This window comes from Caretta caretta, chromosome 1 (assembly GCF_965140235.1).
Source record: "Caretta caretta isolate rCarCar2 chromosome 1, rCarCar1.hap1, whole genome shotgun sequence".
NCBI classification, from domain to species: Eukaryota; Metazoa; Chordata; order Testudines; family Cheloniidae; genus Caretta; species Caretta caretta.
Genome location: NC_134206.1, coordinates 48704816 through 48730784, shown reverse-complemented (window position 1 = coordinate 48730784; position 25969 = coordinate 48704816). Strand labels below are relative to the sequence as shown.

At 41.6% G+C, this 25969-nt stretch overlaps 1 protein-coding gene across 8 annotated transcripts in view; it reads right to left on the bottom strand.

Annotated features, from left to right (window-relative positions):
* FRY (FRY microtubule binding protein) overlaps nt 1–25969 on the bottom strand; it is a 375793-nt gene that overhangs the window by 165203 nt on the left and 184621 nt on the right. For all 8 annotated transcript variants that reach the window (XM_048847137.2, XM_048847131.2, XM_048847143.2 and 5 more), the window contains 8 exons: nt 21938–22077; nt 17119–17209; nt 16637–16716; nt 16444–16524; nt 14332–14500; nt 11866–11958; nt 11666–11764; nt 5206–5307 (listed from right to left, as the gene is read on the bottom strand). In XM_048847137.2, the coding sequence (XP_048703094.1) occupies nt 5206–5307; nt 11666–11764; nt 11866–11958; nt 14332–14500; nt 16444–16524; nt 16637–16716; nt 17119–17209; nt 21938–22077 (855 nt within the window). The remainder of the gene's footprint in view (nt 1–5205; nt 5308–11665; nt 11765–11865; nt 11959–14331; nt 14501–16443; nt 16525–16636; nt 16717–17118; nt 17210–21937; nt 22078–25969) is intronic.

Below are 25969 nucleotides of genomic sequence, written 5' to 3'. Positions count from 1 at the left end.
CATTCTGCCATATATTTCATGTTATAGCAGTCTCGCATGATGACCCAGCACATGTTGTTTGACTTAAGAACACTGTCACTGCAGATCTGACAAAATGCAAAGAAGGCACCAATGTGAGATTTCTAAAAATAGCTACAGCACTCGACCCAAGGTTTAAGAATCTGAAGTGCCTTCCAAAATCTGAGAGGGACGAGGTGTGAAGCATGCTTTCAGAAGTCTTAAAAGAGCAACACTCCAATGCGGAAACTACAGAGTCCTCCCGCACTGATAGGGCAATGCATGGAGGCATTCAGTGGCAGAGGCCAGGAAAGAATTAAGTGAGTGCGAATAGCGGAGGCAGGACGTGATGGTGAGGCTAATGGGGGAGCAAATGGAGATGATGAAGCGTCTGTTGGAGCTGCAGAAAAGCCAACAAGAGCACAGACCCCCCGCTGCATCCACTGTATAACCGCCTACCCTCCTCCCCATGTTCCATAGCCCCCTCATCCAGAGGTCCAAGAACGCGGGGGGGGGGAGGGGGGAGGCTCCGGGCACCCAGCCATTCCACTTCAGAGGATGGCCCAAGCAACAGAAGGCTGTCATTCAAACAGTTTGATTTTTAGTGTGGCTACAATAAGATATGTGGCCTTGTCCTTCCCTCCTCCCCGACCCCATCCAGGCTACCTTGTCCGTTATCTCTTTTTTTTTTAATTAATAAAGAAAGAATGCATGGTTTCAAAACAATAGTTACTTTATTTCGAAGGGGGGAGGGTGGCTGGCTTACAGGGAATTAAAATCAACAAAGGGGGCGGGTTTGCACCAAGGAGAAACACACACAGCTGTCACACTGAAGCCTGGCCAGTCATGAAACTGGTTTTCAAAGCGTCTCTGATGCGCAGCACGCCTTGTTGTGCTCTTCTAATCACCCTCGTGTCTGGCTGTTCAAAATCGGATGCCAGGCGATTTGCCTCAACCTCCCACCCTGCCATAAATGTCCCCCCCTTACTCTCACAGATATTATGGAGCACACAGCAAGCAGCAATAACGATGGGAATGTTGGTTGCGCTGAGGTCTGACCTAGTCAGCAAACAGCACCAGCAAGCTTTTAATCGTCCAAAGGCACATTCTACCACCATTCTGCACTTGCTCACCCTATAGTTGAACTGCTCCTTACTACTGTCTAGGCTTCATGAGCCATGGGAGCAAGGGTAGGCTGGGGTAGGTGCGACCACGTGGTGCTGCTGGCTGGGAGAGCAACCTGAGGCAGAAGCCTCCAGCTCGCATGATATTCCAGGCAGGACTGAATCTCCATGAGATGAAACTTAAAGAAGAGAATGACCTGGAGTCTCTGGCTCCCATTCGGTGCTCTAAGAGGAGAATAGCCATGTCTGTCGAGGCGCCCCTGGTCGACCTCACTGAGGTCTGCCAGGAGCACCCAGGAGACGTACAACGGCTATCAGTCCTACTGCACCGTCAGCTGCGAAGGCAAGGAGCTGCTGCTGTGTAGCAATGTAGTACCGCATCTGCCAGCAGCACCCAGGAGACGTACGGTGACTGTGAGCTGAGCGGGCTCCATGCTTGCCGTGTTATGGTGTCTGCATGGGTAACCCAGGAAAAGGCGTGAAACGATTGTCTGCCGTTGCTTTCATGGAGGAAGGGATGAAGCGGGGCCTGACGACATGTACCCAAAACCATCTGCGACAATGTTTTTGTCCCATCAGGCATTGGGAGCTTAACCCAGAATTCCAGTGGGCAGTGGAGACTGCGGGAACTGTGCGATAGCTACCCACAGTGCACCACTCTGTAATCGATGCTAACCACGGTAGTGAGGATGCACTCCACCGACTTAATGTGCTTAGTGTGGACATATGCAATCGACTGTATAAAATCGGTTTCTAAAAATCGACTTCTATAAAATAGACCTAATTTCACAGTGTAGACAAGGCCTAAGTCACTTTTCAGCATCTAGCATAATTTTGGCCTTGATCCAGGAAAACATTTAGTCAAATGAGTAAGCTTTATTGACCTCTGTTGTACTGCTCACCATTCTCAAAGTTAAGCAAGTAGACCCTTAATAACCACAGTTTGTCCTACAGATCGCCCTGTGCCAGAGGGGAGGAGGAGCAAGTAAAAGCATGCAGCTGGCTACACTGGATTTACAGCAAGTTAAGGAAGTATGGGCTGGATGAATGCACTATAAGGCGGGTAGAAAGCTGGCTAGATTGTCGGGCTCAACGGGTAGTGATCAATGGCTCCATGTCTAGTTGGCAGCCGGTATCAAGTGGAGTGCCCCAAGGGTCGGTCCTGGGGCCGGTTTTGTTCAATATCTTCATAAATGATCTGGAGGATGGTGTGGATTGCACTCTCAGCAAATTTGCGGATGATACTAAACTGGGAGGAGTGGTAGATACGCTGGAGGGGAGGGATAGGATACAGAAGGACCTAGACAAATTGGAGGATTGGGCCAAAAGAAATCTGATGAGGTTCAATAAGGATAAGTGCAGGGTCCTGCACTTAGGACGGAAGAACCCAATGCACAGCTACAGACTAGGGACCGAATGTCTAGGCAGCAGTTCTGCGGAAAAGGACCTAGGGGTGACAGTGGACGAGAAGCTGGATATGAGTCAACAGTGTGCCCTTGTTGCCAAGAAGGCCAATGGCATTTTGGGATGTATAAGTAGGGGCATAGCGAGCAGATCGAGGGACGTGATCGTTCCCCTCTATTCGACATTGGTGAGGCCTCATCTGGAGTACTGTGTCCAGTTTTGGGCCCCACACTACAAGAAGGATGTGGATAAATTGGAGAGAGTCCAGCGAAGGGCAACAAAAATGACTAGAGGTCTGGAACACATGACTTATGAGGAGAGGCTGAGGGAGCTGGGATTGTTTAGCCTGCAGAAGAGAAGAATGAGGGGGGATTTGATAGCTGCTTTCAACTACCTGAAAGGGGGTTCCAAAGAGGATGGCTCTAGACTGTTCTCAATGGTAGCAGATGACAGAACGAGGAGTAATGGTCTCAAGTTGCAGTGGGGGAGGTTTAGATTGGATATTAGGAAAAACTTTTTCACTAAGAGGGTGGTGAAACACTGGAATGCGTTACCTAGGGAGGTGGTAGAATCTCCTTCCTTAGAGGTTTTTAAGGTCAGGCTTGACAAAGCCCTGGCTGGGATGATTTAACTGGGAATTGGTCCTGCTTCGAGCAGGGGGTTGGACTAGATGACCTTCTGGGGTCCCTTCCAACCCTGATATTCTATGATTCTATGATACTCTACTTCCAGATTCTGATCCATCAGGGGAATCTCTCACCTATGTCCTTACAGCAATTTACTGTTTGTTTTGTGCTACAGGGCAGTGCAGAGCTGCTGGCCATAAGACGAAGTATCTCTACCTAGCACTCCCCAGATGGCTATGAGGAGACCCGTAACTGAATTAGTTGGTGCACCACATTCCAGAGGTGTCGCGATATGCCAGCTATGGAATCTGTCCAGCCCCACCCCCACTAGCAGCACATGCTAACCAGAGAAACATGTTGCTTCTTTTAAAACAGCAGCACAGGATACCTGTTGGTGCATGGTTTTGGTATACCCTGAGAGATTCTGCCCTGCAATCACAGTGGCACATACAGCAGGCCCACTTGATTCCCTTTTAATATAAGGGCAGAATTTGTATTACTCTGAAATTCCTCTATAATTTTGCCCTAATACATCCAAATATTTGCAGTGGTCATCTGGGATTTATTCATGGGCACTTCCATTGCTTCGTCTCTTCTTTTCAGCTTTAACTTCATTCTACCCTAGCTAATGAGGTCATCTGGGATGCCTGAGTGTTACTTATAGTTCCTAGCTTATAACATGTTATTCTCAGTGATGGCCTTTGACTCCAGAACTTTTATCCCTCTGGTCTGAAAGTGCCCAAGTTTCCTGACAATCACATACTTTATCTATTTCTGCCAGGGTGATGTCTTGGCCATATAGAAGTCAATGGGAGTTTGCTGAGGAGCAGATGGGATTTTATTCTGGCAGGTTGGGATAAGTCTGTAATACTGTAAAGTACATATCTATGCAAAGCAAATAATAATATCCACCATATGAGGTCACAGGCGTAGTTCAGGAAGTTGCTCCAGCCAGGCCAACGGGGCTGAGCAGGGTTGGGGGGGGGGAGGAGCAAATTCCATACTTGCCCAGGGCTTGCAGTTTGGGGAGCAATGCTGCCCTCCCCGCCCCCATGTCCTCCCAAACTATGCCTATGTATTAGGTTTTAAAAAGGCCCCACAAAAAAACCCACATAAAAACCTTTGTTTCTTGAATGCTTGCTAACCATCCAAAAATTGATTAGCTGAGATAAGTTTAAGGTGGTATAAGGTATAAAGTAAAGCCTACAGACAACTTTCTAAAAACCACCTTATCTTACTGTTTAGAACACAGAAATGCTTTCATTGTCCCACCTAACTCCCTCCCTCTTCTGCTGATTTATGTGCCTGAATGACATTGGTCTGAACTTTGACCAAGCAGCTTTCCAGTTAACGTACAGTATAAGTGAGCATGAAAGGATAGCTTTGCTAATGCAGAGCTTCATGTATTAGCATGAACAACATATTTAATTTTAACATTACTCAAGCCACAGTCACTAAATAAAGACATTTAAAACATTTACAAATATGTCAGAATGATTTAAACACACCAAACTAAATAACTAATAACACTTTAACTAAATAAATAAAGAACATCAGTTGTTTAGGTGGACAGAAACAGGAGTACCACAAACATTTTAATTTAGTTTTAGTTTCTTTAATGAGACTTTCAGATTGAAAAAAGGAGAATCAGTACCATGTGACCAGCCAGCTATCCTCAGGCTAGCAGCAAGTGCTCCAGTTTAAGAATGAATGAAATAAAAGGTTCAAAAATAACATTTTGCAATTTTCTTCTTCCACTCCATTCCTGGCTAACTTTTACCAACAATTTAGTCTGTCCTCACATGCATATGCAATATTTGGGTTGTTTGGTCAAGCCACTCTCCATTAACAAAGATATGAGAAATTCAAACTAGGCATAGGAATATTTTTTTCATTGACAAATCTGTATTGTTAAATTATAAAAGCATTGCTAAGAAATAAAATTACTGATAGATTCAGCTATTATCAAAAAGCTAAATCACGTAAAACTAAAGATGACCCAGGCTACGTACAGTGAGCTAGCAAAGTATTAAATAAGAAAATAAGATACTAACTTTGAGATTGGATAGGCAGTTGTTGAGGAAAATATGCCATCTGTTTAAAAAGAATTGCTTCTGACTGACACAAAGCAGGCATGTTACCAAAGGATACAAAGCCTAAATAGAAAGAAAGATGATACAGGATTATTTGTATGTCAACAAAACATCAAACTAATTTAACACTAGAACCATTGTACATTTAGAGTCCTAGAGCCCCTGTGTTATGCTATATACACCAGCCAACATAAACACATTGTTCAATAACATAATTTAAAAGGAATGTATCTCTAAAGCTGTTATGAATTTGTATGATTTACTCTGTACAAATGAAGAATTACATTTGCACCAAAAACAATCAAATGCCTAACTATATCACTGTTCATAAATCCTAAAAATGAGCCAAAATTTTGCAGCAGCACAGGGCTAATTTCTGTGTCAGTTAACTGAAAAATGTAGTAGCTGAGGAATTGCTTTGCGTACCATACTCAGCATTAGAATCCCCATAGGCCATTGTTTGTTGTTTACAGAAGACCTAACTCCCCTCAGAATCCATGGTCATTTATTTGAAGACCTGTCAGATCCCAGGGGCACATGGTTTAAATTACGGTCAAAACATAAGCCTTCTGGAGGGTAGTTACTCAGAGTGTAAAAACAGGCAAGACAAAGGATAGAAAAATCAAAAACTGTGTGCGGTGTTCTTTTCCCAAATCTGTTCTGACCAATGTTTGACATTTGCATTGCTATTGTTAAGCTAAAAGATTAGGCTAAAAGTCAGGAATAAATCTTGATTTTGACAGTGACCTTGCTGTTCCAAGCTCCTCCTCTGGGTCAGTTCTTATTTAAATGCAGCCAGTTCTTATTTAAATGCATTGTTTAAAAAACAATGACCAAAGAGGAGGCAGCTTTCTGCACCATAAACACAACTGAGTCTTAATACTAACCCTAAAATTTCAGCCTCAGGCTTGCCCCTAAATGTAAACCTCACTGTAAAATCCAAATCCTGTTTCTCTCAACCTAGGGCACACATTGTCTGTAGCTAGTTCAAAGGTGGGCAAACTACAGCCCGCAGGACCGTTCTGCCTGGCCCCTGAGGTCCTGGCCCAGGGAAGCTACCCCCAGCCCCTCCCTCTCTGTCCTCCCTCCCCCGCAGCTTCAGCTCACTGCGCCGCCGGCACAACGCTCTAGGCAGTGGGCCGTGGCCTGACCCGGTGCTCTGTGCTGCGCGGTGGCATGGCTGGCTCCAGCCGGGCGGCACGGCTGCCTGTCCTGGTGCTCTGGGCAGCGCGACTGTAGTGCCACCAGCCACTGGTGCTCCAGGCAGTGCGGTCAGGGGGCAGGGAGTGGGGGGGGGGGGAGTTGGATAGAGGGCAGGGGAGTTTGGGGGTGGTTGGGGCCTGGGGTGTGGATAGGGGTCAGGGCAGTCAGAGGGCGGGGAACAGGGGGGTTGAATGGGGGCAGGGGTTCCGGGTGCGGTCAGGGAGAAGGGGTGGTTGGATGGGGCAGGGGTCCCGGGAGGGATGGCAGTCAGGAAGGAGAGGGGGGTTGGATGGGGTGGTGGGGGGCAGGTGGGGCGGTTCCAGGGGTGGTCAGGGAGCAGGGAGACGGGGTAGTTGGATTGGGCAGGGGTTCGGGGGGGCAGTCAGGAACGAGAGGGGGGGTTGGATGGGGCGGTGGGGGGCAGTCAGGGGCGGGGGTTCTGGGGGTGGTCAGGGAGCAGGGAGAAGGGGTGGTTGGATGGGGCAGGGGTCCTGGGAGGGCAGTCAGGAAGGGGGGGGTTGGATGGGGTGACGGGGGTCAGTTAGGGGCACGGGTCCCGGGGGGCTGTCAGGGAACGGGGGGGGGGGGGGGTTGGATGGGGCAGGAGTCCCAGGGGGCCATCAGGGGGCAAGAAGCAGTGGGGGTCAGATTGGGGGCGGGGCCTGGGCCGTGCCTGGCTGTTTGCAGAGGCACAGCCTCCTCTAACTGACCCTCCATACAATTTCTGAAACCCGATGCGGCCCTCAGGCCAAAAAGTTTGCCTGCCCCGAGCTAGTTTAACTCCAAGTTCACTGACACATAAGACCAAATACATATAACTTTTTAGCGTTCTACATCAAAACACACAGAAATGTAGTACCCAGAGGAGAATTAAAGCTTCCTCACAAAAGGCTTCCTCACCAGACTTTTGTATGTGGCAGATGAACAGCCCCTACAGGCAGAGCCGTCCCTTGGGTACAGCGAATTGGGGCGACCGCCCCAGGCCCCGTGCTCTGGGGGCCCCTGCGCTTCAATAAAATCATGAGGAGGCAAGTAGGGAGATGAGGTGGGAGGGGTGAGGAGGCAAACGGGGAGGCGAGTGGCTAGCAGCAGGCAGGCAGGCAGGTGGGGGTTGTGAGGAGGAGCCCCCATACCAAAACCTCCCCCTCCGCCCAGCGCCTCCTGCCTGCTGGCGAGCCCCGCCAATCAGCACCTCCCCTCCCTCACAGTGCCTACCACCTGCCACGGATCAGATGTTTCGCGGCATCAGGAGGTGCTGGGGGAGAGGGGAGCGAGGGCGCAGTGTGCTCATAGGATGCAGTGGAACTGGGCAGGGAAGAGGCAGGGAGGGGTGGAGCAGGTGTGGGAAGAAGCAGAGTGGGGGTGGGGCCTGGGTGGAGCCAGGGGGGAGCACCCCCCAGTAGATTAGAAACTTGGCGCCTATGTCCCGGGCCCCGCACCCCCCTAGGGAGGGCCCTGCCTACAGGACAAGATAGGTTACATACATATTGACTGAACAATGACTAATAATCCCCAAAACATAATTCTCATAGCAAAAGCTCATCCCCTAAAATTTAAAGTAGCTTGTATTCTTGTTTAAAGAAGGCCAATAGCCCTTCCCTTGGAAATATCTGCAGCTACTGCTTTCACTGCTAGCTGCTTACCATTCTTTTCTTCTTTGCAATGTTTGCTTTTCTAATAGATCATCCCTGGAGCAATGTTCCCTCTAATTTTTGACAGGCTGTGCACGCAAAAAAATGCTTCTGTGCAAATTGTTGTGCTTCTGTGCAAAAATTTGTGAGCACAGTGTTTCGTCGTGTGCGCAGGGTTTAGGATCTGTGTGCGCGCGCACACAGCCACAGCTTAGAGGGAACAGTGCCCAGGAGTCTATTCTATTTCATTACTTTTCATTATGTGGTATCTGTATGTAAGCAATCACACAGAAAAGGCCCCAACTCTATCCCTTACTCAAATTGAGTAGCATTTACTCTAGTGAGTAGCTCCATTATCTGCAATGAGGTTATTTGTTTAGGAAAGTTCTACTCAGCATAAGGATTGGAGGGAGGCAGTGATCATGAGATGGTCGAGTTCAGGATCCTGACACAAGGAAGAAAGGAGAGCAGCAGAATACGGACACTGGACTTCAGAAAAGCAGACTTTGACTCCCTCAGGGACTGATGGGCAGGATCCCCTGGGAAAATAACATGAGGGGGAAAGGAGTCCAGCAGAGCTGGCTGTATTTTAAAGAATCCTTATTGAGGTTACAGGAACAAACCATCCCGATGTGTAGAAAGAATAGTAAATATGGCAGGCTTAACAGTGAAATCCTTGCTCATCTTAAACACAAAAAAGAAGCTTACAATAAGTGGAAGATTGGACAAATGACCAGGGAGGAGCATAAAAATACTGGGCACACATGCAGGAGTGAAATCAGGAAGGCCAAATCACACTTGGAGTTGCAGCTAGCAAGAGATGTTAAGAGTAACAAGAAGGGTTTCTTCAGGTATGTTAGCAACAAGAAGAAAGTCAAGGAAAGTGTGGGCCCCTTACTGAATGAGGGAGGCAACCTAGTGACAGAGGATGTGGAAAAAGCTAATGTACGCAATGATTTTTTTTGCTTCTGTCTTCACGAACAAGGTCAGCTCCCAGACTATTGCACTGGGCAGCACAGCATGGGGAGGAGGTGACCAGCCCTCTGTGGAGAAAGAAGTGGTTCAGGACTATTTAGAAAAGCTGGATGAGCACAAGTCCATGGGGCCAGATGCGCCGCATCCGAGAGTGCTGAAGGAGTTGGCGGATGTGATTGCAGAGCCATTGGCCATTATCTTTGAAAACTCATGGCGATCGGGGGAGCTCTCGGATGACTGGAAAAAGGCTAATGTAGTGCCCATCTTTAAAAAAGGGAAGGAGGATCCAGGGAACTACAGGCCAGTCAGCCTCACCTCAGTCCCTGGAAAAATCATGGAGCAGGTCCTCAAGGAATCAATTCTGAAGCACTTAGAGGAGAGGAAAGTGATCAGGAACAGTCAGCATGGATTCACCAAGGGTAAGTCATACCTGACTAATCTAATTGCCTTCTATGACGAGATAACTGGCTCTGTGGATGAGGGGAAAGCAGTGGACATGTTATTCCTTGACTTTAGCAAAGCTTTTGATACAGTCTCCCACAATATTCTTGCCAGCAAGTTAAAGAAGTATGGACTGGATGAATGGACTATAAGGTGGATAGAAAGCTGGCTAGATCATCGGGCTCAATGGCTCCCTGTCTAGGTGGCAGCCGGTATCAAGCGGAGTGCCCCAAAGGTCAGTCCTGGGGCCAGTTTTGTTCAATATCTTCATTAACGATCTGGAGGATGATGTGGATTGCACCCTCAGCAAGTTTGCAGATGACACTAAACTGGGAGGAGTGGTAGATACACTGGAGGGTAGGGATAGGATACAGAGGGACCTAGACAAATTAGAGGATTGGGCCAAGAGAAATCTGATGAGGTTCAACAAGGACAAGTGCAGAGTCCTGCACTTAGGACGGAAGAATCCCATGCACCACTAGAGACTAGAGACCGAATGGCTCGGCAGCAGTTCTGCAGAAAAGGACCTAGGAGTGACAGTGGACGAGAAGCTGGATATGAGTCAACAGTGTGCCCTTGTTGCCAAGAAGGCCAATGGCATTTTGGGATGTATAAGTAGGGGCATTGCCAGCAGATTGAGGGACGTGATCGTTCCCCTCTATTCGACATTGGTGAGGCCTCATCTGGAGTACTGTGTCCAGTTTGGGGCCCCACACTACAAGAAGGATGTGGAAAAATTGGAAAGCGTCCAGCAGAGGGAAACAAAAATGATTAGGGGACTGGAACACATGACTTATGAGGAGAGGCTGAGAGAACTGGGATTGTTTAGTCTGCAGAAGAGAAGAATGAGGTGGGATTTGATAGCTGCTTTCAACCACCTGAAAGGGGGTTCCAAAGAGGATGGATCTAGACTGTTCTCAGTGGTAGCAGATCCAGAACAAGGAGTAATGGTCTCAAGTTGCAGTGGGGGAGGTTTAGATTGGATATTAGGAAAAACTTTTTCAGTAGGTGGGTGATGAAGCATTGGAATGAGTTACCTAGGGAGGTGGTGGAATCTCCTTCCTTTGAGGTTTTTAAGGTCAGGCTTGACAAAGCCCTGGCTGAGATGATTTAGTTGTGGATTGGTCCTGCTTTGAGCAGGGGGTTGGACTAGATGACCTCCTGAAGTCCCTTCCAACCCTGATATTTTATGATTCTATGATTGAAGAATTGGATCCTTAGTTTGCTGTAGTTTCAACAAAGTGTTATCAGTGTGTCTGCATCCGCCAACAGGGTTGGCTACATATGTGCCTAAAGGGAGAAATCCTGGCTCCATTGTAGCCAATGGCAAAACTACCACTGACTTCAATGGAGGCAGAATTTCACCCAGAAAGAAGTATTTTGACTCCCTTCTGGAACTGGCTGGAGTAATGACAGCAGCAGTCACAAGTGTGCCTGTACGAGTCCATCAATGAAATCTGATAGCATCACTTCCCAACCCTCAGAGAGATAGTGGGGGACAGGGAGGTCCTTTTGAATTTTACATAAAATAAGAAAGGACCAATGAAAATAACTTTCTTTTCTTAAAAGCCCAAAGACTTCAAAATGGATTAATAGACGCCTCAGTGCTGAGGTGCACTGACCCAGTTGGAAAGATAGAATGCTTAAGGCAGCCAGTGTCAACCTGACTCAGTGCTCCATTTAATCCACTTCAGCTATCGCTCCCAACAATACACTTTTATGCCACTGTAAATCTCTCAAGAAAATATGACATAGAGAGCTTCTTAGCCGACATGCTGTTTAAAAAGGCACTGCCATTTTAAAAGGCTGTCATATATTGGTTTGTTCCTGCAAAACATTACTTAACCACTTTGAAAGAGCTGTTCCCACTTGTCCCATTAGTTCTCACTTGACAGGCAATGCACTCTCTGTTAAGTTTTTCCTCTGTGCTAATGGTCAGACACAACAGGTGTTGACCATTTTATAATAATAATTTGCAGGATCTGAAAACACCTAAAGGATTCAGACTAAAATAGATTGGATATAGCATATACTTTTGAAATAGCAATTAATTGTACGTTGAGCCAGATGCAGATGAATGGTTTTGCAACAATTCTGCAAGCCCTTTGAGAATCTTGCCAAGAGAGACTTCTGACAAAGAATTTTAGCTTCAGCTTCTCAGGATTACTTACCAGTGAGTGCTTCTTTCGAGAAGAAAGCTCGAGTGTTGTGTCATACAGGCTTTCAACAAAGTTCCTCAGACAGGGGACATTCACTTCATTTTTAACAGCCTGAAAAGAGATTTCATGTTAACACTGTTTTTCGTACATTGACTTTCGAATCTAACGTGAAAAAAGTCATGCAAATAAATAAACAAATAAATAAAACTCACAGCAGCTACAGGGACAAGAATTTCAACAAACAGTCCTGCTAATGCGTGTTTGATATCTTTGTCCTTCACTTCAAGGAAATAATGTGCACATTCCTGGTAGACAATTAAAGAGAAGAAAAAAAATTACACATCAGGTGGAATAAAGACATCTCAATGTTTGCTAAAAGCACGTGATAGCTTTTGTTTCTTATACTGCAAAGAACGTTTTATACGTCAATTAAGGTTTAGGTTCCGCATTCACAATCTGCCCTGAGCATGAGGCAGTGCATAGCCCCAGGAACAGATCAGGCGGGAATTGTGGCTCTGTCCATGACTCTCCATTTGCTTTAGCTTGTGCAGGCTAGTTAACTGGGGGGCCAAATGCAAGGCTTCCCACAATCCCCATCCCTGCCTAGCCATCTGTGTGGGAGCAGTAGTAACAGCCCTGCATTCGGATCCATCTGGCACATAGCCCACAGAGGGGAATATGGAATCACCTTTTGCCTCTTTACTCCACTAAGTGGGCGGATGGACCAAGGGACAATCCTGCCCTAAATATTTTGGGTTAGATTATGTTTCAAGGACACACCTACAGTAATTCTGAGAGCATGAATTGTGGTTCAGAATGGAGCGATTCACTGTGGAGGGTGGTAATTTATAATGGGGCTATACCTGCAATAAATTACTACTCCCATCCCCAAAGCTGTATTGGCAGTGAGTTAGAGGGGAAGGAGCCAAGGATGTGCCCATTCCACACTCCTCTCTTCTCAACTGCTCTGGAAATGGAGTAAACAGGCACCTAGCTCCAGGTACTCCTGCATATCTTGGCCCAAGGCCTAGACAGATACTCCTCCTCCTCCCTGGCTCTAGAGACCATACAGGTCCCTAGCCACCCTCGTGATTTGCCTCCATCCCTTCCTGTGACGATCATTTTTTCCCCATTGATGATAATTCACATTAAGAGCTCTCAGGTCTTGATCAACATTATCCTTCCATCTTCTTCTTCAATGGTTCGACACCACATGGATGTCCCTCCAAGAACAGTTTAGCTGGTCTGTCTTCTGTCCTAAATACATGCTCTGCTCACTGGAGTTGTTGAGATTTCACTATATTTACTATAGTTTTGGTTCTTCATAGACTTCCAACAGTTCCCTATTAGAATCTGTTCTATATATCATTCTCCCTTACTACCCCCAAAACTCATATCAAGACTTTATTTTTGAAGGTAGTTAGCTGCCTTTCTTCCTTTTTAGCAAGAAGCCAGGTCTCTCATCCACATAAAATATAGGCTTTATAAGGGTTTTCCTTCTATCTTCTACAATAGCCAGGTCATCAGCACATCCAATGAGTTGGTGAAGGCCCTTTATAAATTCACCCCATCCTGAGAATTCTGCAATTATCAGACCACTTTTTCCATAGCCACATAAAAGGGTATCAGGGACAGTGCGTCTCCCTGCTTTAGTTAGCACACAGCCTATATAGTATACAAGGACGGTTCTTACTATCTTTTCCTCCCTTGCATGGGTGTGTAAACCAATTTACAATATAGCCCATAGTTTATAATTATTATACTGTAAATATATGTGTAAAGTGCAAGCTGTATTATAAAACACATCAAGTATGTCTGATTTTAATACATACTTTTAGCACCTATTATAATACATTTATATTCTGTGTGTGATGGTGAGTTTGGCACACAGATAGTATGGTGATGACTACAGTTCAAAAATCTAGATAGATTCGAGTCCTGCTTCCATTAAATGGGAATTTTGCCATTGTGTTCAAAGGGAGCAAGAATGGGCCCCAATAGCACTGTACTATCAGAAAACACTACCATTTATTCATGCCACCAATGTACATTTCACACACACAAAATCATGCAACATGACACCTCCGTAAAACTTATATGACAATATGTCAGCATTCATGAATGTGGCTGCACACATGGAAACATAACCAATATGGACTTTGGGTGTGCTGCTCCAAAGAGAAGAGGAAAAAGAGATTGTTTCTATGTTGCTAAATATGATATAAAGCATTTTGCCAAAATAAGACTTATGCAGTTGCTATTTAGGTTTTATAGAAAACAAAAAATATATTTGTATTAATATTTCAAATACTTACTTTAGGACACCTAACATGACCATAGGGTATATTGATTTTTATCTATGAGAAATCTTCACTCAGCTAGTCTCCATACACAGGCCAGTAAAAAAGCATGTATTTTTAATAGGATTTTAACAAAAATGAATGGCGACTGCCAATGTGTCCATCTGTCACAAAAAATGCCCACAGGGAAAAAGAATAAAGATACCCACATGTAAGCTAATCTTTTAGGAATCATGTCCTTTGCGCATTAAGGACCAACAAATGAGGATTTTTTTTCATATTCTAATATGATTTCCCCCACCTTTTAGAGCATGATATAATTTGGCAAGTTAAACTGTTTAAGACAGCCCAAGTGGGGTCTACATCAAAGAATGTTACCTGCATAAACTGAAGAGAGGCTTCAAAGTCCTCCACGGGATACATCTTAATGCGAAAGAATTTCATCCCCATTATTAGACTGATAATGCTTTGAACCACGTATGGGCTTTGCTCTTTATGCCGCAGCTCTTTTAATTCTGCCATGAATTTCTTCTTCACAGCAGGAAATCTATGAAATCATACTGGTTAGTTACAAAACAATAGACTGGTAGTAAGATTTGACATGTATTGTAAGGTACCTAGAAGAGAAACAATAAAACAGATATATTACATCTCTTTTATTCTATAATTAATCATTATTTGAGTTTTAATATATCTTACTAGGTGTGTTTTTTTTACTTAGGGTATCTGTGTGTGTGCACTGTCCTCTGAGATGCCTCCCTCTCTCATCCCCAACATTTTCCCAGTAGTTCCCTCTTCAAAACCTCTTCATTAAGTTGCCACATCTTTATGGTCAAAGATGGCTGAACATAACTCCCTTAGTGCCTGTAAACATTAAAGCTAGATTGACAGGATGCGCAGATCAAGAGCAATGCAAAATGCTCCCCTTCCTCCCAAAGGCTGAGTGTACTGTTTCCACAACATTCCCAGTCCCCATAAGCTTGGAGAATGAGAAAAAATCTTGTTGCCTGATCTTAGACCTCTCACATTACTGCATCTAATGTGCTTTCCAAATTTTAATTCACTGTGCTTCTTTTTATACATAAGATAACTCTACCATAAAATAAATCCTCATACTTTTTTGAAAATCCAGGATGAAAGATATTTTTATTGCAAGCATGTGCCAAGTTTTCAAAGGAAAATGTTCAAATGATAATCATAAAAATGTTCAGATAGGTTGTGCTAGCCTTCAGGTTTTCCTCATAGTTGTTACAACACCACAGTATCTTAGGTACCAGAGATAATTTCTATTCCAAGTGTAAGAAAATACTGTGGTTTCTCAGATATTACAGGGTAGTAAGTAACTGATGGTAAATGCTGATTTTTTAATGGCATCCACTATACCAATATGTTTTAGAAGGTGGTGATATTATTTGACATACACTGGGAAACTGCAACTTTACAGGTTTCAGAGTAGCAGCCGTGTTAGTCTGTATCCGCAAAAAGAAAAGGAGTACTTGTGGCACCTTAGAGACTAAGAAATGTATCTGAGCATAAGCTTTTGTGAGCTACAGCTCACTTCATCGGATCGGAGCCCAGCCCTGCAAACACTAAGTGTGGGGCCTGCTTCCACAAACAGTTCCCTGACTCTAATATAATTAATAACAATGTATATTAACAAAGAGCAATATAAAAAAATGGACAGAAACAAAAGATAAATAAAAGAACTAGCGATATAAAAAAATAATATGTTAAAAAAGGGAATGGAAAAAGAGAAAAAAACAACTTGCAACTTTAAGGTTATTAAACTAACCAATATTTTGCTTCATTCATGTTCATTTCAACCTAAAAATAACTTTGACCATTTTTTGACAAAATAGCAGCAGGTCCCAAAATTATCTTTATGACGTTAGTATAATCTCCAAAAAATGCACCACTTAAATTTAGTTCTAAACTGCAATAATTGTGAACATTTAAAAAATGTTTCCATGACTGGGTATGGGTCATTTTTAGCTTTGCCAAGTTAGGGAAAGAATGGCACATAGTAAAAAGACTCATTCAAATTAGGTCTCTCCATCCCTTTAGGCTGTGAACATTTAAAAGTGAACATTTAAAACATTTAAAAAAATGTTTCCGTGACTGGGTATGGGTCATTTTTAGCTTTGCCAAGTTAGGAAAAGAATGGCACATAGTAGAAAGATTCATTCAAATTAGATCTCTCCATCCCTTTAGGCTTTCCACAGATAGCATCTGTGATGAAAACTAAAGCTGTTGTAGTCTGGTTGAATGTAGCTAGAATTGCTTGACTGGATGCAGAAGCCCAGTCTGCACCTTCTGTGATTCCATAGGCTCCCGTGCGATGAAACATTTTGGAGAACAGAGTGCTCAGGTGAAATGATTTACAGTTTCTTTAAACTGTAAGATAAAGAATATCAAAATACCCATGTTTCCAGAATGATAAAATGAAAATCTCTCAGATTTCCAGTAGGCAATGTATTTATGTATACTTACTTAGCTTGTGCTAGCACACCTATTACTTCTGCATACAGGTCTGCAACAATGTGCATATTTCCAGTGTTAGGACCAAGGTACCTAGCAAGAAATAATTAGATGGTTGAGAAAGCACCCTGCTTTAACTAGTACAATTTTAATAAACAATTCAGCAAGCAATTCTTTTTGTGTTTTTTGTGGGAAAGAGCCTTACCCTTCTTTATATTTAAAGTGCTTGAAAGCCAAGTTAATAACATCATGTACCAAACTGTCTATGACAGGATGAAGTGGAATCTGAAAGTACAAATAAAACATAACTGGCATGTGAATATTAAAGTTTATGCTTCATACTTCAGTGCCAATATTATTTTTGTATATCGTCCCTGAATAAATATTATACGAGCTGAAAAAGGGCTAAAAATATAAAGACGGCTTAGTACTGAAAAGAAATATTTCATCTCTGAAAAATATGGCAAAATGAAGTCTATATTAATACTAAGTTCAATAAGATGTTTCCCATATGTGGGAAGAGAGGACAGAATAAACAAACAGTTGGTTTAGAAACCATTTTTGTGTTAGACTATTTATGTTATAAATATAAATTAATAATAATTTGAAAATTAGCCTGAGAGATGAAATACTGTACTTCACAATCATTTACTTCTTAAAGAATCATTTATTTTAAGGATCCCATACCTGTTTCAAAACTTCTATTAATACTAAAGAAAAAATAAAATCAATGGCTAAATCTCTTCTTTCCATTAGATAGTCTCGCTGCTGTTCATCACTGCAAAATCAAAACAAGAAATAAAACAGTAGTGAGACATGTGTCATATTTTATATAATAAGTCTGCATAAATTATAAGTATTCAAATAATCATAAATTGGGTTTTAGTTCCAGTTTTTCAAACTGTAATTCTGAATTAAAAAATGAAAGGCCGTACAATGACAGTCTCTTAAAATCTAGGATAAATAGAACAACAGACCTGTCACATTCATCTATTTTCAGAAGTCGACATGCCCTCCCTTCACTTCCTCTCTCTCTGTTTCCAGCTCCAGAGACCCATGTTGGCTCCTTCTCCCTCAACACTCAGGTACTCCATTTTCTCTTTTTATGCTCTAATTGAGTGATGCTGAACTGAAATCTAGAGAGTGGATTTTGCATTTCGATCTCACTCTCGATGTCACTGTTTATTAAATAATCAATGGTTTTAAAGGTGGAAACAGTATTAGAGTGTTGTACTAGTCAGAAATTATTTTAGGTCAAGATTTTCAAAAATAGGAGCCTGAAGTTAGATTCCCAAATCCAGATGAAGGTGCTTGCTTCACTGTTTAGAGTGCTGAACACCCAGCAGCTCCCATTGAGATACATTTTTTAAACATGGGTACCTAAAGTCAGGCATCTAAATCCATAGTTAGACACCTAAATCATAGGCCTGGGTTTCAGAGGTCTGAGTACTAATAAATCCTGCTGAGGTCAAAGACCGTTGACCAAATATGTATTTAATTGGCTAACTTTACACTCAATTTTGAAAATTTTGGCCTCTACATTTAACTAGGGTTGAATTATAGTTTACTGTGTCATACTGACTAAAGTTCTGTACTAAAATTTGGGCACCAAAAGTATATATTCATAATGTTGATGAATAATTTTTAGTCAGTGACAAGAAAATGAGACTTGAAAGAGCCTCAGACAATGTTTTAAAGATTATTTTCAGAAAAGATTTGTTTGGCCTGGTGAAATTCAGTATCTTTTTCATATTCCGGTCAGATAGCATTAGAACTAAAAAAAAAAAGCCTAGTAGCATCAACAGCAACAGATTATATTTTATAATCACTACTGATTTTTGCTTCAATTGTAATCAAGTTCCCCAAAACAGAAAATCTTCAAGCTGGCCTAGTAACCAGACATGAATATCTAAATGCCCTCTAGTTACAGAGGTGACCTTGCAGGATTTTTTATAAATAAATACAAAAGAACATAAGAATGTCCATACCGGGTCAATGGATCAATGGTCCATCTAGCCTGGTATCCTGTCTTCCGACAATGGCCAATGCCAGATGCTTCAGAGGGAATGAACCGAACCAGTAATCCTCTCTCCATTCTGAAAACTGACCATTTAGTCCTACCCTTTGTTTCCTGTCTTTCAACCAGTTACTGATTCACGCATGGGTGGTGCATTGCATAGGCTGGGAGAGGCTATGCCTACCCAAACAGCCTGGCCTGGCCCCACCCATGCTCCTCCCTGAAGCCCTGCTTGCCCTTCCCAGCTTGGCCCCGGGGTCTAGGGTGGGGGAAAGGGGACGAGACCTCGGGTGAGGGGCAGGTTGGCTGGGGGCCATGACAGCTTACTTTGCTTAAGAGTGTTTGGTGAAGGACCTTGTCAAAGGCTTTCTGAAAATCTAAATATACTATATCCACTGGATCACCCTTGTCCACATGCTTGTTGGCACCCTCAAAGAATCCTAGTAGATTGGTGAGGCACGATTTTCCTTTACAAAAACCATGTTGACTCTTCCCAACAAATCGTGTTCATCTATGTGTCTGATAATTCTGTTCTTTACTGTAGTTTCAACCAATTTGCCTGGTACTGAAGCGAGGCTTATTGGCCTGTAATTGCCGGGATCGTCTCTGGAGCCTTTTTAAAAAATTGACATCACATTAGCTATCCTCCAATCATTTGGTACAGAAGCTGATTTAAATGGTAGGTTATATACCACAGTTAGTAGTTCTGCAATTTCATATTTGAGTTCCTTCAGAACTCTTGGGTGAATACCATCTGGTCCTGGTGACTTATTACTGTTTAATTTTTCAGTTTGTTAGAAAATCTCCTCTAATGACACCTCAGTCTGGGACAGTTCCTCAGATTTGTCACCTAAAAAGCATAGCTCAGGTTTGGGAATCTCCCTCACATCCTCAACCATGAAGACCGATGCAAAAATAATTCATTTAGTTTCTCTGCAATGGCCTTATCGTCCTTGAGTGCTCCGTTAGCATCTTGATCGTGCAGTGGCCCCACTGGTTCTTTAGCAGGTTTCCTGCTTCTGATATACTTTAATTTTTGTTATTACTTTTGAGTCTTTGGCTAGCTGTTCTTCAAATTATTTTTTGGCCTTCCTAATTATATTTTTACAGTTCACTTGCCAAAGTTTATGCTCCTTTCTGTTTTCCTTAATAGGATTTAACCTCCACTTTTTAAAGGATAATTAAAAGGATTTAAAGGATATTGTAAAGTATAATTAAAAATAAAACATAATTAAAAACAACACATTTGTTTTTGAGTGGTTTGATGTAGTATGATGTGGGGTGAAGAGGTATTTAGAACATATGGGAGGATTAATGGGTCTCTTTCAACTTTCATTTATGTGACAGCTATTGTATACCAGTTCATTCCCCCATGTGCAGTTAATTGTTCGCACAATAGGGTAAAAAGTAGGTTTAATATAACATGAAAGTAGGTTTAAACAGCAGGTTTAAAATAACATGAAACTGAATTTTTGGACACCTAGGAAGTGAGTAAAAAATCCAAGTTAGCATGCTTATTTGAGGTTGACTGTTCCAACATCTGATTGGATAATAAACCAGACATTATCTGTCTTTTTTATGCCTTCAGCTGGTTGAGAATCCACAAGCAGCCAGCATCCTCTTTCTATATCTTCCTTAGCTTTCTACTTTCATTATTTATTAATGCTAACTGTATGCTGGATGCTATATAAAACATGTACAAGAAATGTTCCAATCTAAATAATCTTCAGGTGAACGTTGATTGTTTGCTCAGTTTTAAAGTTGTCATGAGAAAAATTGAACTTTTAAGTGTATGGCTATTAATCCCCAGAGGTCTAATCCTGTATCCTTTCTCAGTCAAAACTCCCACTAATTTAAGTAGGATATTTTTCTGAGAAAACAGTAAAGATCAGTACAGTTCTCATGTACATGAATAATCTCACTGACTTCTAGTAGGCTACTTGTGCTTAAAATTAACCATGTGCTTAGTGCTTTCCTTGATTAGGATGAGTATAAGGGATGTGCGATCTTGTCTGCTAGTCTACAATAATCTGAGAAAATCAAGTGTATTTTTCATAAAAATCTATGAAATGAAATGCTAATCTTATACCCTCATTGATGAACTAAAGTTCTAGTAGGCCCCACACAGCTCCAATTGACTTCAGTAATTATTGGCCACTTTTCAAGCAGTTGTAGTTTTCAAAGAATAAAATTGTACTAAAAACTCTCTAAAAAAATCTCTGCTAAGAGCAGACCTCAGATACAGGCTATTATCTAGTTCCCTAAAACACAAGAATCAATTACATCATATGAGGTTTAGGTAGCACTGTTGGGTTTTTTTTTTTGTTTTGTTTTGAAACTTCATTGAGGCAAAGTTACAATAAAACATTAACATACAATATCATATATTACTTATTTGGGATCAGGTTAATATTTGCTAGAGCAATGGTTCTCAACCAGGTGTATGTGTACCCCTGGAGGTACACAAAGGTCTTCCAGGGGGTACATCAATTCATCTAGGTATTTGCTTAGTTTTACAACAGGCTACATAAAAAGCACTAGTGAAGTCTGTACAAAGTAAAATTTCATACAATGACTTGTTTTTACCGCTCTATACACTATACACTGAAATATAGGTACCATTCTTATATTTCAATTGATATATTTTATAAGTAATTTTTCAGTAATAGTGTGCTGTGACACTTTTGTATTTTTATATCTGATTTTGTAAGCAAGTAGTTTTTAAGTGAGGTGAAACTTGGGGTATGCAAGACAAATCAGACTCCTGAGAGGGGTACAGTAGTCTGGAAAGGTTGAAGACCACTGTGCTAGAGCTTTCCAAGTGAGCTCTTTGCAGTGTTTTGGTATATGTATATGAGAAAGCAAGTATGCAACCCGGAGTGTTTTTTACTGTTACTTAACACATCTGTTCTATTCCTGTGAACAAGCAGCATACTAACTCTATAACAATCCTGCTCTCTGATGTGCTTGGAGATTATTGTCAGTACAGTACCTTCTCACAAGAGTAAAGCAGACGGACACAATAGATGAAAAGCACTATTTAAATGGCATTCACAACATTCAAAATGGTGGGAAGGACCAATACTCTGGTTGATATGGGATCATCCAGGAGCATAATTTTAATTGTAAGAATATTGGACTCCTTCTTCAGGTGGCCTGGGGGTGGACTCCTATAAACTTGATGTGAAGAATAAAATGGTTGTATGTTATAATACAGGTAGGTAGTATTTAGAGCCCAAGAATCTTGACAGTGCCCTTTAAATATTTAGACATTTGTTTTGATTATTCAGCTAAAAAGTGATTATTCAAATTGATATACAAAAACTTGATTCAGAAATGTCACCCAATACCAGAATTTTCCTGAAATTCCTGTTTTCCAAAATTTCTGTGCCTGAAAAGCCACTTAAATAAAGAGTATAACAGAAGCTGAATGCTTAAATGTAATACACTACATCTTAGAATCTAAATTATGCTTATTCAAGAGTGTACCTTTTGGATTTAGTGCTTGTTCTTGGTCTGTATTCATGAGATTCATCTTCTATGCCATTTTGCCTTTTATACCAATCAAAAAGAGTGCGCAGAATAGAGGGTAGGCAATACTCTGAAAGAGAGCTCATTGAGCTTATTACCTATGGGAAAAACATAATAATTCAGATAGTATTCGTGCTTTATCTTCTCCTTCAAACAGGGCTGTAAGTTCATACTTAAAGGTTAAACTTGCTCTTTCTTGTTTTTATCTCCGTTTGAATTTTTTATTTTTGCCACCAGCAATGCGCCTTAATGTTCTTTATCCACACACACATACAAACAGAACTGTAAAATGGTTTGCACTTTTATAGTGCCTTTCATCTAATATCAAAGTGCATTAAAAACATTAATTACATCTTGCAACACCTTGGGAAGAATCTTTAAGAGGGAAGGGGCTGTTTCCTGTATACCTGGCTGCTGTGCTGTGGAGTTGAAAATGATCACCAGAGCAGTCACAGCAGACCATTGCGGGACACCTCGTGGAGGCCAATTCAGGTGACTTACACACGCTGCGTCTACACTGCCTCTCTGTTGACCCATCAACATTGAATTAAGCGATATGCCTCTTGTGGAGGTGGAGTAATTAAGTTGACGTAACAGGCGAGTTAGGTCAGCAGAAGGGACCTAATAGTGCAGATGCATAGATTATTAGGTCCACATAAAGCATCTGGTGTCACTCTAAGTTTGTAGTGTAGACTAGGCCTAAGTTTTTATACCATGTTCCCCGCCATGGTGTCTGAAGATCTTCCAAGGTAAGGATATATGTCCATTTTACAGATGGATGAATTGCTGAACCTAGACATTGTGATTTGCCAGAAGCCAGAGGACATGCAAAGTGATGAGCACTCTGGCCCTGGCCCAAAAAAGCAGTGACGCATGTGCTTACCTTAAAATGTGTGAGTAGTGCCATTAACTCCGTTAGGATACCCACATGCTTAAGTTAAGCATCTAGTTAAGTGCTTTGCTAGATCAAGTCCTGACAGCTGAAAGTCTTGCAAGCTCAAGCCTATTGAGTGTCAGTGTCTAAGCCAGGAATAGACCAAAGGAGGTCAAATTTCCTATTCTAACACCTAACCTAACAACATTGTTCCCAAACTGTAGTAAAATAATTTATAACAGCCTTTATGGAATGACACAACTCATTCAGAAATGCAATTTAACCTAAATTCTGATTTATTTCATTATAGAATTGCAGATTTTTGATTAGATGCAGAACTAACCTACTTCACAGTCATCTTACGAGGCTTAACGTTTGTGAAATGTTTTCAGGATGAAAAGTGCTAAATATTATTACTATTTGCAATTGTATTCAGACATCATGGACTAGAACTTATGGGCTAGAATTTAATCATGTTAAACAAAAAAATTATACCTATTGCCTGTGTAAAAATAGTACATTTCTACAAATGTATTATTCTTTCTAGAAAAGCATATATATTTCAGTCCAGCTGTTTCAACACATTTTATTATTTGATATATGATACCAATAACTGGAAGTTGGTATGAAGACATTGTAATTTGGTGTTGTGTCAGGGGCCTTCAATGATAAAATATTACAGTAGTTCGCATTAAATTATACTAAAGTCCTGAAGCATAAGCATTCAGATAAGCACGTAAAGGATATAAACAATGTTGTCAGCTCAAAATGCTAATCACTATCAATTCAGGATGCTATCAAATTACAGCTTAGACAATTTTATCTTACTTTCTAAAGCTTGAAAAAGTTATTTCTGCAGAGTGTCACACCAATTTTTGTTACTCATAAATAATAATTAAAATAACACTGGTTGGGCCAGAGTATAAAACTCATGCAGAGATCCCATTTTCAGAGCACCCATTATACCTTTTGATTCAGTTTTTTTGAAGGGAAGGTGTAGGAACATGGAAATGTTGTTCTCAATTTAAAAATAAGAACTTGCACAAACATATTCAACTTTGCATTGAATTAATAATTTCAATGGCTATCAATTGTCATATCAAAAATACTGTAACAAGATGTGATGCTTCATAACAATAAAGTACCCAGACTGGGAAATGTATATAGCAGAAAAGCAGCAAGCAAATTTAAATTATGTTTTCTATGCACTCCAGAGAGAAACCTATTTTTCACCCCAGTTGTTTATAACACGTTCTTTTCTAGTATAGCTGCCATTAATGTTTATTATTAATTAATATAGCACTATAAATGTACATGACCCTTTAAAGAACCTGTAAAAAGACAAGGTTCCTGCCTCAAAGAGTTTACACATCATCCATCCAAATACAATACACAGAAAGAGGCCAAAAATGAAAAAGGGCAGACATGTCATTAATGAGCATTAATGAGCATCACACAAAAGCTTTGTGGAAGAGGTGACTTTTTATGAGGGATCTGGAAGATAAGGAAATTCTCGGTGCAATGGGAAGTGAGACAGTTACAAATACAAAATCATGAGATAGATTAGTAGTACTGCTGATGTCTTGCTCTTTTTTTGTATTTTTAGTGAAAAGCTACTTTAAAAAAACAAGTACATATTTTCACTACATACTTTTTCATAGATTTCTGTACTGCTCAAGTTGGCACCAGGTCATAATGCCACATAAATGAGCACCCAAAGCTACTCTGCCAACTGAATCAAGAAGTATCAGTTGCAGAGCTCTTTATTTATGATTCCCCGCAGAACCAAGCTAAACCCTAAAAGGCAAAATACTCTTCCAAATGAAGTTTCTTTCTCCCATTTACTACTAACTCTGATTCAACAGATTTATATTATTCACTTCAAGTATGAACAAAAGGTTCACCACCAGAAGTTACTTAAAGTTCATGACAAGCAATGGGAAAGCCTCAAAAAGTTCCATTCAAATACAAATTCAAAAGTTTTGGTACCTAACCTGAGTTATCTAGACCTATTGGTTCTGCAGCATCAGGCTGGAAATCTCATGAGAACTCTCGCAGATTTCAGGGTAAGAACATAAGAATGACCATACTGCGTCAAACCAATGGTCCAACTCATCCAGTATCTTGTCTTCTGACAGCGGCTAGTGCCAGATGCTTCAGAGGGAATGAACAGAACAGGGCAGTTTTGAATGATCCATACCCCTGTCATCCAGTCCCAGCTTCTGGCAGTTGGAAGTTTAGGAACATCCAGAGCATGAAGCTGCATCCCTGGCCATCTTGGCTAGTAACTATTGATGGACCTATCCTCTGTGAACTTATCTACATTTTTTAACCCAGTTATACTTTTGACCTTCACAGCATCCCATGGGTTCCACATATTAACTATGCATTGTGTAAAGAAGTACTTCCTTTTGTTTAAGCTTACTGCCTATTAATTTCACAGTGTGATCCCAAATTCTTGTGTTATGTGAAGGGGGTGAAGCACGTCCGCTCCTAATCCCAGCCAAAATATGGAAGCCCAGAGGAATGCAAACATGGAAAAAGACAACCACGTTTAAGAAAACCTCCTAAAATGGTTGAGTCAATTTTGTTTCAAGTTTTGGTGAAGGTTCAGGAGTGAGGCTGATCTTATTTGAAGCTGTTGGCTCAACTCTGTTATGGTGTAGACTACAGAAAATTTCTTGAGGAATTTAGCTTTAGTTTTTAAAAGTGATTGAGAGCTCTCTCCCATTACATATGTATGTTTAATATTACCCAGTGTACTACATATGGTGTCTGTCTGGAAATTATCCACCCTACATTGGAGAGCTATATATGGCATATGGTATATGGTTGTTTAATAATTATTACTTTCTAGTATTAGATCATATGAGCAGCACATATTGTTAAATGTCTGCTGGGATGACCGACATAGCTGCCAAATAAAAAGTAGTAAACAGCTTGCCTACTCAAAAGTTGGGGACTCTTATGTATGTTCTTGCCAGTCTTTTTTACATCATTCACCATTGCCAAATTAGTGTCTGAGGCTATCAGGATAAGAGCTACCAGATTTTGATGTGCATGCAGCATGGAGAAGTCGTGGCAGATGAGGAAAACTAATGCAGCCTTTTACAGAA